At 39.2% G+C, this 16,506-nt stretch overlaps 1 protein-coding gene across 1 annotated transcript in view; it reads left to right on the top strand.

Annotated features, from left to right (window-relative positions):
* Nucleotides 1–2,864, top strand: part of LOC126085383 (caspase recruitment domain-containing protein 8-like) — a 73,037-nt gene extending 70,173 nt beyond the window's left edge. Inside the window, 1 exon segment of the mRNA XM_049900707.1 lies at nucleotides 2,173–2,864. Within this exon segment, the coding sequence (XP_049756664.1) occupies nucleotides 2,173–2,426 (254 nt within the window). The 3' untranslated portion in view covers nucleotides 2,427–2,864.
* The last annotated feature ends 13,642 nt before the right edge of the window (nucleotides 2,865–16,506 follow it).

Genomic DNA, 16,506 nt, shown 5'->3' on the forward strand with positions numbered 1-16,506 from the left:
CCCCCTAATGAGACAGCCCGCTCTCTCCCTCCACTCTCTCTTTTCGTGTCCATTTCGCCAGCTTCTAATCCCCTCTATCCTCTCATCTCCCCTCCAGGCAGGAGATGCCAACATAGTCTCAAGTGTCCACCTGATCCAAGAAGCTCACTCCTCACCAGCATCCATCTCTAACCCATTGTCCAGTCCAATCCATGTCTGAAGAGTTGGCTTGGGGAATGGTTCCTGTCCTGGGGCAACAGAAGGTCTGGGGGCCATGACCACCAGGGTCCTTCCAGTCTCAGTCAGACCATTAAGTCTGGTCTTATGAGAATTTGGGGTCTGCATTCCACTGCTCTCCTGCTCCCTCAGGGGTTCTCTGTTGTGTTCCCTGTCAGGACAGTCATCGGTTGTAGCCGGGCACCATCTAGTTTTTCTGGTTTCAGGATGATGTAGACTCTGGTTCATGTGGCCTTTCCGTCTCTTGGGCTCTTAATTACCTTGTATTCTTGGTGTTCTTCATTCTCCTTTGATCCAGGTGGGTTGAGACCAATTGATGCATCTTAGATGGCTGCTTGCTAGTGTTTAAGATCCCAGACGCCACTCTTCAAAGTGGGATGCAGAATGTTTTCTTAATAGATTTTGTTCTGCCAATTGACTCAGATGTCCCCTGATATCATGGTCCCCAAACCCCTTCCCCTGCTACACTGGCCTTCGAAGCATTCAGTTTATTCAGGAAACTGCTTTTGGTTTAGTCCAGTTGTGCTGACCTCCCTTGTATTGTGTGTTGTCTTTCCCTTCACCTAAAGTAGTTCTTATCTACCAACTAATTACTGAATACCCCTCTCCCACTTTCCCACCCTCCCTCCTCTCGTAACCATAAAAGAATGTTTTCTTCTCAGTTTAAACTATTTCTCAAGTTCTTATAATAGTGGTCTTAGACAATATTCGTCCTTTTGCAACTGACTAACACAGTGATTTTTTAAATACAACTGTGATACATGTTCTAAGGAAAAATTAGAGGGATTTAGGACTGTACATAACAGAGTCCTTTGGTCCAACCTTGAGGGAATGAGAAAGTCACAGAAGAGCATTCCTGAAAACATAAAAAAGTGAAGTTCATGTCAAGATCAGAAGATTGATGAGAAGTTGCTAGACAAATGGGATGTGTAGGAAAAAAAAAAATCCAGGCAGCAGGAAGAGATAAGAAAAATCTTTTTGTGGCACTAACTTCACTCAAATTTAGGAAAACTTGAATATAAAATTCCAATGAAAATTTTCAAGATCAATCCCAAGACTTCACAGTCTTGAATTATAGCCCCAGATGATGTGGCATTAATTATCCCTACCATTGTTGTAAAAAAAAAAAAAAAAAAAAAGAAGTTTTCAAGGCACCAGCTGATTGTAAAAAAGTAACCCTTCTTTTAATCGAAAAAAAAAAAAAGAAAGGAGGATGGGAATTGATTTGACTTGGCCAAGCTTACACAGATGTTAAATATGGAAACCACTATGAACCCTACAAAACCCTGGTGGAGTAGTGCTTAAGTGCTATAGTTGCTAACTAAAAGGTTGGCAGTTCAAATCTACCAGGAGCTCCTTGGAAACTCTATGGGGCAGCTCTACTCTGACCTATAGGTTCGCTATGAGTAGGAATCGACTTGAAGGCAACAGTTTTGGATGACCCTTAAGTCTGCATGATGGGAAATGCCATGTTTTTCCCCCAAAGGCTTCTCTGTCAGCCTGTGTGGTAGCTCTTCATTTAAATTTCTTCTTGCACAGTTTAGCAGAAAAATCCTTGAGAATAAGGAACCTGCCAAATCCATCTCCATATCTCTAGCATCATGCATAGCTTCTGATCATTTATGGACTTGAATGTTTTGGTTGTATTGTTAAGAGTAATGAATTTATGAATGTTTAGCAATATAGAGACCTGTCTAGAGTTTAAATGAAAAACAAAAGCTAGTAAAGGAGAAGCTGTCAAACCTCGTAGAGGAGAGAAGAAATTGGGGAAGACACATTCACTGAATGTTCCTAAATTCATGGACCACTGTCAATGGACTATTTACCTTGTGAATGTGTGTGTAAGACAAGCAACAATATCCCCACTCCAGGTAAATTACTTTTGTATGAGCATAGGTCCTGAATCCCTTGTGTGATCTATTCCTCTCTGAGTCTGCAAACCTTTCTTTCATCCAGGTGCAGCCTTTGTGAGGGAACACCACCGGCAACTCCGAGACAGAATGGGGGACCTGAGTGGGGTTCTGGATGATCTTCAGGACAGTGAGATCCTCACCAAGAATGAGAGGGAGCTGGTGGAGCAGGCACAGACACAGCAGAGGAAGAATGAGACCCTGTTAAGGATGGTGGAGAACAAAGGGGAACGAGCCCTGGAGCTGTTCTACAGCAGTCTCCAAGAAAGGGATCCTTACCTTGTGCACAGCCTCAGATAACTGAGCTGTCATCATTACTCAGACAGAGAGTGTGTTAGTGAAAGATTAAGCTTGTCCAAAGATAAGTTTGTTTTTTGCCTCTGACTCTTGGCAGTAACCTCTAAGTCCTTTGAATGTCCTGTTTAATAAGACCGTCTTTGCTTACCTGGAGATCTTGGATCTGCCAGAAGATACACCATAGCCATGTTATTTATGATGGGCATTTAGGGCAATGGTGTATCAGCTTGAATTCCAGAGGGATGGGAGACTAAGGTCAGGCACATGGGCCTACATGACCAACCTAAAGTAAAAACTCTGAACATCAAAGGTTTGGATGAGCTTCCCTGGTTAGCAATACTCCATGAATGTATGATTCCACTGAGAGAGGACATGTGGCAGCTGTGCAGCTGGAACTCTCCTGAGTCAAATGCTATGTGCTTCCTCCCTTTGCCAATTTTAATCTGTATCCTTTCACTATAATAAACTTTAACTGTGAGTGTGATGGTTTCATGCGTGCTCTGGGTCCTCACTGGACTCCTCAGTCGAACACAAGGAGAGGGAATCTACCTTTCTTCATTCGAAACAGGTAAATGGAAATGGTTACCATTGAGTTCTATGTCCAAGACAGAAGCTTGCTCTCGAACATTGGGCAGCCAAAGCAAAAGCAAGAAATGACAAAGTAAAAGAATTGAACAGAAGATTTCAAAGGATGGCTCAAGAAGACAAAGCAAAGTATTATAATGACATGTGTGAAGAGCTGGAGGTAGGAACCCAAAAGGGAAGAACATGCTTGGCATTTCTCAAGCTGAAAGAACTGAAGAAAAAATTCAAGCCTTGAGCTGCAATAGTGAAGGATTTTATGGGGAAAATATTAAATGACCCAGGAAGCATCAAAAAAAAGATGGAAGGAATACACAGAGTTACTATACCAAAAAGTATTGGTCGATGTTCAGCCATTTCAAGAGGTAGCATGTGATCAGGAACCAATGGTACTGAAAGAAGAAGTCCAAGCTGCACTGAAGGTATTGGCAAAAAACAAGGCTCCAGGAATTGACAGAATATCAATTCAGATGTTTCAACAAATGGAGGCAGCACTGGAAGTACTCACTCTTCTGTGCCAAGAAATTTGGAAGACAGCTACCTGGCCAACCAAATGGAAGGGATCCATATTTATGCCTATTCCCAAGAAAGGTGATCCAACCGAATGCAGAAATTATCAAACAATATCATGAATATCACGGGCAAAATTTTGCTGAAGATCATTCAAAAGTGGCTGCAGCAGTATATCTATAGGGAACTGCCAGAAATTCAGGTCAGATTCAGAAGAGAATGTGGAACCAGGGATATCATTGCTGACGTCAGATGGATACTGGCGGAAAGCAGAGAAAACCAGCAGGGTGTTTATCTGTGTTTTATTGACTATGCAAAGGCATTTAACTGTGTGGATCATAACAAATTATGGATAATGTTGTGAAGAATGGAAATTCCCAAACACTTAACGGTGCTCATGAGGAGCCTGTACATAGATCGAGAGGCAGTTGTTCAGACAGAACAAGGGGATACTGATTGGTTTAAAGTCAGGAAAGATATGTGTCAGGGTTGTATCCGTTCACCATACCTATTCAATCTGTATGCTGAACAAATAATCTGAGAAGCTGGACTATATGAAGAAGAACAGGGCATCAGGATTGAAGGAAGACTCATTAACAATCAGCATTATGCAGATGACACAACCTTGCGTGGTGAAAGTGAATAGGACTTGAAGCACTTACTGATGAAAACCAAAGACCACAGCCTTCAGTATGTATTACACCTCAACATAAAGAAAACAAAAATCCTCACAAGCAAACCAATAAGCCACATCACGATAAATGGAGAGAAGATTGACATTGTCAAGGATTTCATTTTACCTGGGATCCTCAATCAACACCCATGGAAGAAGCAGTCAAGAAATCAAAAGATGTGTTGCATTGGGCAAATCTACTGCAAAGGACCTCTTTAAAGCGCTGAAAAGCAAAGACGCCACCTTGAAGACTAAAGTACGCCTGACCCAAGCCATGGTATTTTCAAGCGCATCATATGCATGTGAAAGCTGGATGGTGAATAAGGAAGACCGAAGAAGAACTGAGGCCTTTGAATTGTGGTGTTGGCGAAGAATATTGAATATACCACGGACTGCCAAAAGAACGGACAAATCTGTTTTGGAAGAAGTACAACCAGAATGCTCCTTAGAAGCAAGGATGGTGAGACTGTGTCTTATATACTCTGGACATGTTGTCAGGAGGGATCAGTCCCTAGAGAAGTACATCATGCTTGGTAAAGCAGAGGGTCAGCGGAAAAGAGGAAGACCCTAAATGAGATGGATTGACACAGTGGCTGCAACAATGGGCTCAAGCATAACAATGATTGTAAGGATGGCGCAGGACCGGGCAGTATTTTGCTCTGTTGTACATAGGGTCGCTTTGAGTCAGAACCTACTCCATGGCACCTAACAACAACCACCACCACAGCACAGGCTGTGTTGAGGACAGGCATGTAAACTGGCAGGTACCCATTTACTGTATCCCAGACTTGGAGGAGGGGATACAAAATGCAATCAAGAGAATTTGTGACTTCTGCTTCTGACCTAAATGAAAAAAAGATGAAATAAGAGGGACCATATTTACCTTCCTTCTTGAAATAACTCACAAATTAAACAAAATATAGGAAACAATAGTTTTGATGATATTAGACATCAGACAATGAAGGGCAGTGACCCTAAGAGATGGGAAACCAATGAAGTGATCCCTATGATTGCCTAGATTAATGCCTGGAGACTTACCAGGCCACAGTGAAGTTGGTTGACTCAGACAGAATCTGGCAGTCTTTCCAAGTTGCAGAGAGAGAACTGTGTCCAGGGCCAACAAGGTGACAGAGTTCACAGGGTAGAGTACTGGAATGGGAAGGCTTGTCAGAGAGAGAAGTCTAGAGAACTGCAGAGGGTCCCCTCAAGTATTGACGTGAGTAAGGATCAGTGCATGCATGTGAGGACGCTACCAGAAGTTGAGAAAGAACCACTTCAAAGAATTAGGAGGAAACAATACCTAGAACTTCCATGGGGCTTGAAACAGTGACTCTCCACCAGCCAGACTGGAAAACCTCATAACTCATGGGGATTGGGGTATGTACTCAGAAGTGGGCAGATTAGCCTTAGACCAAATACTGTTTTGGTTCCATCTAACAAAGCTTAGAAAGAAAACTTGGAGGGTTTTTGCAGAACGAAGGCTAAGAAGCATTATGGGGATGTAACAGTATTAATCAGAGTAATTCACCATATTAATAGAACAAAGAAGAAAAGCCCCATGATCATCTAAATAAACACAGTAAAAGAATTTGAAAAAAATCAACATCAGTTTCTAATAAAAACTCTCAGAAAGCTAGAAACAGAATGGAATTTCCTCAATTTGACAAAGGGCATCAACAAAAAACTTGTAGCTAACGTCATAACTCATGATGAAAGAGAGAATGCTTTCTCTCTAAGATCAGGAAGGAGGTAAGGATGCCCACTCTCACCACTTCAATTCAACATGGAACTGGAAGTTCTAGCCACCAATAGGCAAGAAAAAGAAATCAAAGGCATACAGATTGGAAAGGAAGAAGGAAACAGCATAAAGGGGGAGAGCTGAATGGGAGCAGAGGTTTTGTATGCTATTGAAGCTAAGTTGCTATCAGTTGAAACTAGATGGATATAAATTTAGGATGTTAATTGTAATTCCCATGATAACCACTAAGAAGATATCTAAATATATATACAGAAAAGAAGAAGGGAATCAAAGCTGTACACTATAAAAAAATCGACTAAACACAAAAGAAGGTAGTAACGGAGGAAATGAGAGAAAAAAAGCATAAGAAAAACCAACACACAGAAAAACTGCAGAAGTAATTCCTTCCTTATCAGTAATTAAATATAAATGACATTTTTTGTTACTTCTTTCTTATTATTACCTGGAAACACTGATGGCGTAGTGGTTAAGAGCTATGGCTGCTAACCAAAAGGTCAGCAGTTCAAATCTACCAGGCGCTCCTTGGAAACTCTATGAGGCAGTTCTACTCTGTCTTATAGGGTCGCTATGAGTCAGCATGACTCAAAATGAGAAGAAACAGCTGCAAACATCCATTAATAATTGGAACCTGGAATGTACGAAGTATGAATCTAGGAAAATTGGAAATAGTCAAAAATGAAATGGAACACATAAACATCGATATCCTAGGTGTTAGTGAGCTGAAATGGACTGGTACTGGCCATTTTGATTCAGACAATCATATAGTCTTCTATGCTGGGAATGACAACTTGAAGGGGAATGGTGTTGCATTCATCTTCAAAAAGAACATTTCAAGATCTATCCTGAAGTACAACGCTGTCAGTGATAGGGTAATATTCATACACTTACAAGGAAGATCAGTTAATACAACTATTATTCAAATTTACACACCAATCACTAGGGCCAAAGATGAAGAAATAGAAGATTTTTATCAGCTGCTGCAGTCTGAAATTGATTGAACATACAATCAAGATGCATTGATAATTACTGGTAATTGGAATGCGAAAGTTGGAAACAAAGAAGAAGAGTCAGTAGTTGGAAAATATGGCCTTAGTGATAGAAACAATACCGGATATTGAATGATAGAATTTTGCAAGACCAACGACTTCTTCATGGCAAATACCTTCTTTCACCAACATAAACAGTGACTGTACACACGGACCTTGCCAGATGGAACACACAGAAATCAAATCGACTACATCTGTGGAAAGAGACGGTGGAAAAGCTCAGTATCATCAGTCAGAACAAGTCCAGGGGCCGACTATGGAACAGACCATCAATTGCTCATATGCAAGTTCAAGCTGAAACTGAAGAAAATCAGAGCAAGTTCACGAGAGCCAAAATATGACCTTGAGTATATCCCACCTGAATTTAGAGGCCATCTGAAGGATAGATTTGATGCATTGAACACTAGTGACTGAAGACCAGACGAGTTGTGGAATGACATCAAGGACATTGTCCACGAAGAAAGCAAGAGGTCGCTGAAAAGACAGGAAAGAAAGAAAAGACCAAGATGGATGTCAGAGGAGACTCTGAAACTTGCTCTCGAACATTGAGGAGCTAAAGCAAAAGGAAAAATTGATGAAGTAAAAGAACCGAATAGAAGATTTCAAAGGGCCTCTCGAGAAGACAAAGTAAAGTATTATAATGACATGTGCAAAGAGCTGGAGGTGGAAAACCAAAACGGAAGAATATGCTTGGCGTTTCTCAAGCTAAAAGAACTGAAGAAAAAATTCAAGCCTCGAGTTGCAATAGTGAAGGATTCTATGGGGAAAATATTAAACGACGCAGGAAGCATCAAAAGAAGATGGAAGGAATACACAGAGTCATTATACCAAAAAGAATTAGTCAATGTTCAACCATTTCAAGAGGTGGCATATGATCAGGAACTGGTGGTACTGAAGAAAGAAGTCCAAGCTGCTCTGAAGGCACTGGAGAAAAACAAGGCTCCAGGAATTGACGGAATATCAATTGAGATATTTCCACAAAACTGATGCAGTACTAGAAGTGCTCACTTGTTTATCCCAAGAAATATGGAAGACAGCTTCCTGGCCAACTGACTGGAAGAGATCCATATTTATGCCTATTCCCAAGAAAGGTGATCCAACTGAATGCGGAAATCATAAAACAATATCATTAATATCACACTCAAGCAAAATTTTGCTGAAGATCATTCAAAAACGGCTGCAGCAGGGAATGCCAGAAATTCAGGCTGGTTTTAGAAGAGACATGGAACCAGGGATATCATTGCTGATGTCAGGTGGATACTGGCTGAAAGCAGAGAATACCAGAAGGATGTTTACCTGTGTTTTATTGACTATGCAAAGGTATTTGACTGTGTGGATCATAACAAATTATGGATAACATTGCGAAGAATGGGAATTCCAGAACACTTAATTATGCTCATGAGGAGCGTTTACATAGATGAAGAGGCAGTTGTTCGGACAGAACAAGGGGATATTGATTGGCTTAAAGTTAGGAAAGGTGTGCGTCAGGGTTGTATTCTTTCACCTATGAGTACCTATTCAATCTGTATGCTGAGCAAATAATACGAGAAGCTGGACTATATGAAGAAGAACAGGGCATCAGGATTGGAGGAAGACTCATTAACAACCTGTGTTATGCAGATGACACAACCTTGCTTGCTGAAAGTGAAGAGGACTTGAAGCACTTACTAATGAAGATCAAAGACGGCAGCCTTCAGCATGGATTGCGCCTCAACATAAAGAAAGCAAAAATCCTCACAACTGGACCAACAAGCAACATCATGATAAACGGAGAAAAGATTGAAGTTGTCAAGGATTTCATTTTACCTGGATCCACAATCAACGGCCATGGAAGCAGCAGTTGAGAAATCAAAAGACTCATTGCATTGGGTAAATCTGCCACAAAGGACCTCTTTAAAGTGTTGAAGAACAAAGACGCACCTTGAAGACTAAGGTGCGCCTGACCTAAGCCATGGTATTTTCAATTGCATCATATGCATGTGAAAGCTGAACAATGAATAAGGAAGACTGAAGAAGAACTGAGGCCTTTGAATTGTGGTGTTGGCTAAGAATATTGAATATACCACGGACTGCCAAAAGAACAAACAAATCCGTCTTGGAAGAAGTACAACCAGAATGCTCCTTAGAAGCAAGGATGGTGAGGCTGCGTCTTGCATACTCTGGACTTGTTGTCAGGAGGGATCAGTCCCTGGAGAAGGACATCATGCTTGGCAGAGGACAGGGTCAGCAGAAAAGAGGGAGACCCTCAACGAGGTGGATTGACACAGTGGCTGCAACAATGAGCTCAAGCATAACAACGATTGTAAGGAGGGCTCAGGACTGGGCAGTGTTTCGTTCTGTTGTGCATAGGTCGCTATGAGTTGGAACTGACTCGACGGCCCCTAACAACAACAACCACATGAGTCGGAATGGACTCGACGGTAGCGGGTTTGGTTTGGTTGGTTTTGTCTTGCCTACTGCAACGGCTTCAACTGCCAATACAATGGTTGATGTAAGAGGTGAAAGAGGGTATCTTTGTCTTGTTCGTTATCTTCAAGTAAAGGCATTCAATGTTTATCAATTAGGATGTTTTCTTTGGTTTTTTTTTTTAAGCAAAAATAAAAGTTTTATTCTGCATATATTCAAAGAGGAAAAGTGGGAAACAGTCACACTGCCAAAGCCAAGTCTGCCTGAGTCCCTAGTTTCATTTTTTTTTGAGGATAAAGTTTTATCAAGTCACAAAAGACTTCCTTTGCTGCTAATTGACTAATGGTTTGGTTTATAATCATAAAAGAATTTTTAAATTCTCGAATACCTTTTTTGCACTTATTTAGGTGATCATAAGATCCAGCTTCTTTAATATTTTCATATGATCACACATTGTGTGACCTCATGGATTTTATTTTGCTGTAATTTTTCAAAATGATGGAACAGGTACAAGATTTGTACACCACCACCTGTAAATAATTCATTCTAATTCATCAATTGGTCACATTTTTCCTGGTTTATTCTCTCTGTCTCATTCAATATTGGAAAACCGTGGGAGAGTAGAACCATTGGAGAGTAAGCTGAAGACAGAATATTGCTTTGCACTTAAATATTTCAGGGCATATTTTCTAAGAACAAGGTCATTTGCTTATTCAACCATAGTATAATTCATGGATTAAAAATGGAATGTCAAACTAACCTTGAATTCTTGCAACAAATTCAACCTGTGCATGATAGATTTTTCCTTTTATGTATCACAAAATCTTTCTTTCAAATACTGTTTAAATTTTTGCAATTAGGATTATGAATGTGATTGTGCTAGGTTTTTTTTTTTTTCTACTATTGTCATTTATGGGCTGCAGCATCAAGATTTCTCAAATCCTGTAAAAAAAAAAAAAAAAAAAGGGAACCCTAGTGGTGTAGTGGTTGAGAGCTACGGCTGCTAACCAATAAGGTCAGTAGTTCGAACCCACCAGGCGCTCCTTGGAAACCCTATGGAGCAGTTCTACTCTGTCCTATAGGGTCACTATGAGTTGGAATTGACTCGAAGGCTTTTTTTTTGGTATAAAAACTAGGTGAATGTTTATTCACTATCTACTTTCTGGAAGAGTGTTGAAAATTGGAATTATTCTGTCTTTGGAAGTTTTTTAGAACTCACAAAAAGGGAAATTTTGATTTTTGGAAAGTTAATTTTCAGTCTAATGGTTACTTTCTTAAATGGTTAGAAGCCCAATTTGTTCTTCTATTTCCTCTTGAAACAATTTTTGTATGTTCTAATTTTTCTAGAATTTTTTAACTTTTTTGTATTTTTAGATATGTGGCATAAGGTTACTCATAACATTTTTGTATTATAAGCTCTATAGTTTCTGTTCATTTCCTTTTCCTTATTTCTGATTTGGGTTATTTTTGCCTTCTCTTTCTCTGAAGGAATATCACCATAAGTTTATTACTTTTGTTCACATTTGGAAGAAATAGCTTTTTACTTTGTCTATTCCTGCTATTAATTTGTTTTCCCATTTGTAATTTCTTTCTTTCTAATTTATTTGTTTAAGAGAATGCTATTTTATAGACTTCTTGATATGAATGCATATCTTATTAACAATCAACCATTTTTTTTCAATATTTGTATTTCAGGCACTGTATTCCCCACTAAGTAATGCTTGGTTGTATCCAACATGTATATATTTTTGCTTTTCTATCATTCAATTCACATGATTTCTCATTTGTATTGTGATTTCTTCACTTATCAATGGATTATATAAGACAGCGCTTATTAATTTTCAATCATTGGATATCCTTCAGTTTTTTTTTTATTGATTACTCACTCAAATGCATTGAAGTATGAGAATCTATTTACTCTTTAATTCTGTAAAACTTCTTAAAGCAGATGAGGAAATGCTCAATTTCATAATGGTCCATGTTTGCCTACAAATATATTCACATCCTTTGGTAGTTGAGTGAGGTGAGCCGTTTGTCGTAAGGATAAGTTTCTCAACCTTGTTTTTCATACCTCCTATGTCTCTTTTTTTTTTCAATGTATTATGAGAAATGTGTTAAAATCCTCCACTACAAAGTAGATTTATTGTGTCCGTATATTTGTGTCGAATTTTGCTTTCCATTTTGAGACTTCTTTATTTTGTGCATTTATTGTTGTTAGGTGCTGTCGAGTCCATTTGGACCCATAGTGACCCCACATACAACAGAACAGAGCACTGCCAGGTCCTCTGCCATCTTCACAATCATTGCTGTTGGCTATGATTGGTGCAGCCACTATGTCAATCCGTCTCCTTGAGGGTTTTCCCTTTTTTCACTGACCTTCTACTTTACCAAGCATGATGTCCTTCTCCAGGGACTGGTCCCTCCTGATAATATGTCCAAAGTATGTGAGACAAAGTCTCACCATCCTCCCTTCTAAGGAGCATTCTGGCTGTGTACTTCTTCCAAAACAGATTTGTGCATACAGATTTTAAAATGTTATATCAATTGTTTTATCATTAATACATTTGATTTTGGAGAAAACATCCTTAAAAAATTTTTTTTTCCAGATACTAGTATAGCTAAACCACCTGTGAGTGGAATTGCTCGTCTTTAAGTTAGCAAAAAATCAGTTGTATCAGATAATGTGATATTGTCCTTGTCTTGGTCGTCTAGCGCTGTTGTAACAGAAATACCACAAGTGGATGGCTTTAACAAAGAGAAGTTTATTCTCTTGCAGTTCAGTAGGCTACAAGCCCAAATTCAGGGTGTCAGGTCCAGGGGAAGCTTTTCTCTCTCTGTCAGCTCTGGAGGAAGGTCCTTGTGATGCATCAGTCTTCCCTTGGTCTCGGAGCATCTCAGCTCAGGAACCTCGCGTCCAAAGGACGAGCTCTGCTCCTGGCACTGCTTTCTTGGTGGTATGATGTCCCCATGTCTCTCTGCTCATTTCTCTTTTATGTCTCAAAAGAGATTGGCTTAAGACACTAATCTTGTAGACTTGATCAATATAACTGCCGCTAATCCATCTTACTACATCATAGTAACAGGATTTTACAACATGTAGGGAAATGACGTCAGAAGATAAAATGGTAGACAATCATACAAGGAAATCATGACCTAGCCAAGCTGACAGATTTTTTGGGGGACACAATTCAATCCATGACAGTCCTCAACAATGATTATTGACACTTCCACTCTCTCCTCTAATGTAATAAAATTCTAGCTGATTCATATCTTCTCCATCACTTTATTTTCTTAAACTTCTTTATTTTGCCGATGAACTGATGCACCATACTGAGCAATTTAGAGAGCACGAGTATATGAATCCAGACTACAATTGAGATAAATTATTGAAATTTAGAACCAAATTTGACATTCCATTAGGCCAAAAAGAAATATGGTTTTATTCTTTCAAATCCAGCAAAAAAAAAAAAAATCAGACTTACAAAAGTTACACAAACAATTTTTAAAAACTCACGTTTTAGTACTTAACTTAGGATTTAAAGCATTACACATGCAGGTGAAGCCCTGTAGGTACTCTTCTTATATCCTACAAAAGTAACCACCATTCTAACTTACATGTTTCTTCTTTTTTTGTAAATTTTGTTCATTTGGTTGTTGTAGAGAATATACACAGAAAAACATGTACCAATTCAACAACTTTTACATGTCCAATTCAGTAACATTGATTACATTTTTTGAGTTGTGCAACCATTCTCACCTTTCTCTGAGTTGTTTTTCCCACATTAACATAAGCTCACTGTCCCCTCAGGTTCCTATCTGACCTTTCAAGTTGTTTTTGTCACTTTGATCCCACACAGATAGTTCTTAAAAGAACATAATGCTTAAGGCAGACGTTCTGTGCTAGTTAAGCTAAACTGTTGTTTTGTTTTAAGAAGACTTCAGGAGATATTTTTGGTTTAAGGTTTAAAAATTATCTCAGGGCAATAGTTTTAGGGGTTCATCCAGTCTCCATGGATCCAGAAAGTCTGGATTCTGTGAGAATTTGAAATTTTGTTCTGCATTTTCTTCCTTTTGATCAGGGTTCTTCTGTAGAATTTTTGATAAAAAATGTTCAGTAATGGTAGCTAGATACCATCCAGTTCTTTTGGTCTCAGAGCAAAAGAGGCAATTGTTCACGGAGGCAATTAGCCACACATTCCATTTCTTCCTCCTGTTCCTGACTCTTCTTCTTCTGTTGCTCCATGCAACAGAGACCAAATGTTGTGCCATGGATGGCTGCTTGGAAGCTTTTAAGACCCCAGGCATCCCCAACAAACTAGGAGGTAGAACAGAAGCACCAAACACGTTATTAGAACAATTAACTGAGATGTCTCATGAAACAATGACCCTAAACTTCCAAACCAAGGAATTCCGTGAGGTGTTTGGTTGTGTTTAATCAGCCTCAGCAGCTACCCCCCCCCCTTTTTTTGTCATTGTTGTAAACATGTCTATCACACAAATTTTGCCAATCCAACTTTTTACAGGTGTAGAACTTATTCACAGCAATTACAATAATTGGCTGTGCAATCCTACCCTTAATCAATGTGATTTTTCTGTCACTGTAAACTGGAACTTAATGCTCCATAAGCAATAACCCCCTTTCCCCTGCTCCTTTCTGCCCCTGTTAGCCACTAATAAACTTTGGTCTCTATACCCGAGAAACCCAGTGCCCTCGAGTCGATTCCAACTCATAGCGACCCTATATTGGTCTCTATACATGTGCCTTTTCTTGTCTTTTTATATACATGAGGTCATATAATATTTGTCTTTTTGTGATTGACTTATTTCACTCAGCATAATGTCTTCAAGTTCCATCCATATTGTGGCACGTATCAAGGCTCCATTTCTTCTGCTGGCTGAACAGCATTTCATTGTATGTATGTGCCACATTTTGTTTATCCATTAATCTGTTGATAGGCATTCAAGTTGTTTCTATCTTTTGGCTATTGTGAGTAGTGCTGCAGTGAACACAGGTGTACAAGCCTCTGTTTGAATTTCTGCTTTCAAGTCTTTTCTGTATTTACCTAAGAGTGGAATTGCTGGGTCATTCTGGAGCCCTGGTGGCACAGTGATTAAGAGCTTGACTGCTAATCAAAAGGTCAGCAGTTAGAATCCACCAGCCACTCCTTCTACCCTGCCGTATGGGGTTGCTTTGAGTTGGAATCAACTCAATGGCAACGGGTTTGGTTTGGTTTTCTTCCGGTAGTTCTATTTTTAGTTTTTTGAGGATCCGTCACACTTTTCCACAACCACTGTACCGTTTTGCATTCCCATCAGCGATGGATAAGGGTTCCAATTTCCTCATATCCTCACCAACATTTATTATTATATTTATTTATCTTAGACATTCTAGTAGGAGTGAAATGTATCTTATTGTTGTTTTGATTTGCATCTCTCTGATAGTTAGTGACATTGAGCATCTTTTCATGTGTTTGTTGACCATATGAATGTCCTCTTTGGATGTTTCTCTGTTTTTATGTCTGTCTTCATTCTTCACTACTTGTATGGCCCCCTATAAAAAATACATACTATATTACTTTGCACAATTTTGGAATTAATACATAGTTACATATTTTATTAATTCTTCTGAAACTTGTTTTGTATGCCTTGATATAATGATTTAGAATGGATATGTTTTGATAACACTTTTCCAAAATTTAATCTTAGTTTAATAGGGGCTCAGAATTAAACTAAAAATATTTCAAATATCATAGCTTTTTTTTTTTCTACCTCATGTAAATCACTATACAGACTTCTCTATTTCAGAAGGAAGTTGTGGAGTATTGGGTCATTTTTGTTGCTCTTAGGTGCCATCAAGTGAGCTCTGACTAATAGTGATCCCACATAGAACAGAATGAAACGTTGCCCGGTCCTACACCATCCTCACAATAATATATATGTTTGAGCCCATCAGTGCAGCCTCTGTACGAATCCACATAATTGAGAGTCTTTCTCTTTTCCTCTGACCCTCTATTTTGACAAGCATAATGTTGTTCTCCAGAGATTGGTCCCTCTTGATAATATGTCCAAAATAAGTGAGATGAAGTCTAGGCCACCCTCACTTCTAAGGTGCATTCTGGATGTACCTCCTCTAAGACAGACTGCCAAAAGAACTGTCAGAGATATTGGATCAGCCACTGAATATTCTTGGAGAAAACATAATTCTCATTTTCAAAGGATAAGAAGTAAACTTGAAAATAATTTTATTATTTTTCAACAACACAAAAGGACAGATGGTTGGGTAACCCGATAAAATAATTCCAGTAATGCTCTCCATTCTCAGGTTTTTCACAGATCCATAAGATGAATAAATGGAGAGGCAGCTGCTTATGCAGTAAAAGACAACAAAACAACTTACCAGCCAGAGGATGCTGTGAGTGGCTTTGTTTTCAGGAGATGGCCGAAAAGAGAGGCTGCTGCTGTGGAGGTGCTGGACTCTTCTGTGGTGTCTGAAGAGAACACTCACCATGTGGACACTGGTCCAGATCATGAGGACCACAAAAAGGAGATCTCGAATCATCATGGCACTTACACATGCTACCAAACGACCATGCTCAAAATCGTTATCTTTACAGTATACTTGATGGAACCCAGACCCAGCAACAGCGAGATTTCTATTGGCTTCAATGCTTATATGATTCTGATGTAGATCAGCATGTTGATGATCCAGAAGAAAAGGAAAGAGGGAAAAATGCATGCGGAGATTTTAGATTTAAACCACGCCCATTTAGAATTACTGGGGCTGATGGTGATGGCTTGAAATGCACTCAGGAGAGAGGTGATACAGATGGAAAGACCCCAGGTAACTCTATAAATGTGTAACACTGTCTTACGACCAACATCGTCCATAAAATATTTTACTCTAAAGGATGCCATTATATCTGGAATCAGCCTAAACATGATGATCATACCGTTGGTCAATGTCAAGTGTATTACAATCATATCTATGGGCTTCTTCAGGTGAGGTTGAACTAAGAAGGTATACGTATATAACGTGAGGAACAATGAATTTCCCGTGAACCCAATACAAATTTGAGATATGAAGAAACTCCTCAAAGTCATATCATT

Source organism: Elephas maximus, chromosome 11, assembly GCF_024166365.1.
Source record: "Elephas maximus indicus isolate mEleMax1 chromosome 11, mEleMax1 primary haplotype, whole genome shotgun sequence".
Classification (NCBI taxonomy): Eukaryota; Metazoa; Chordata; class Mammalia; order Proboscidea; family Elephantidae; genus Elephas; species Elephas maximus.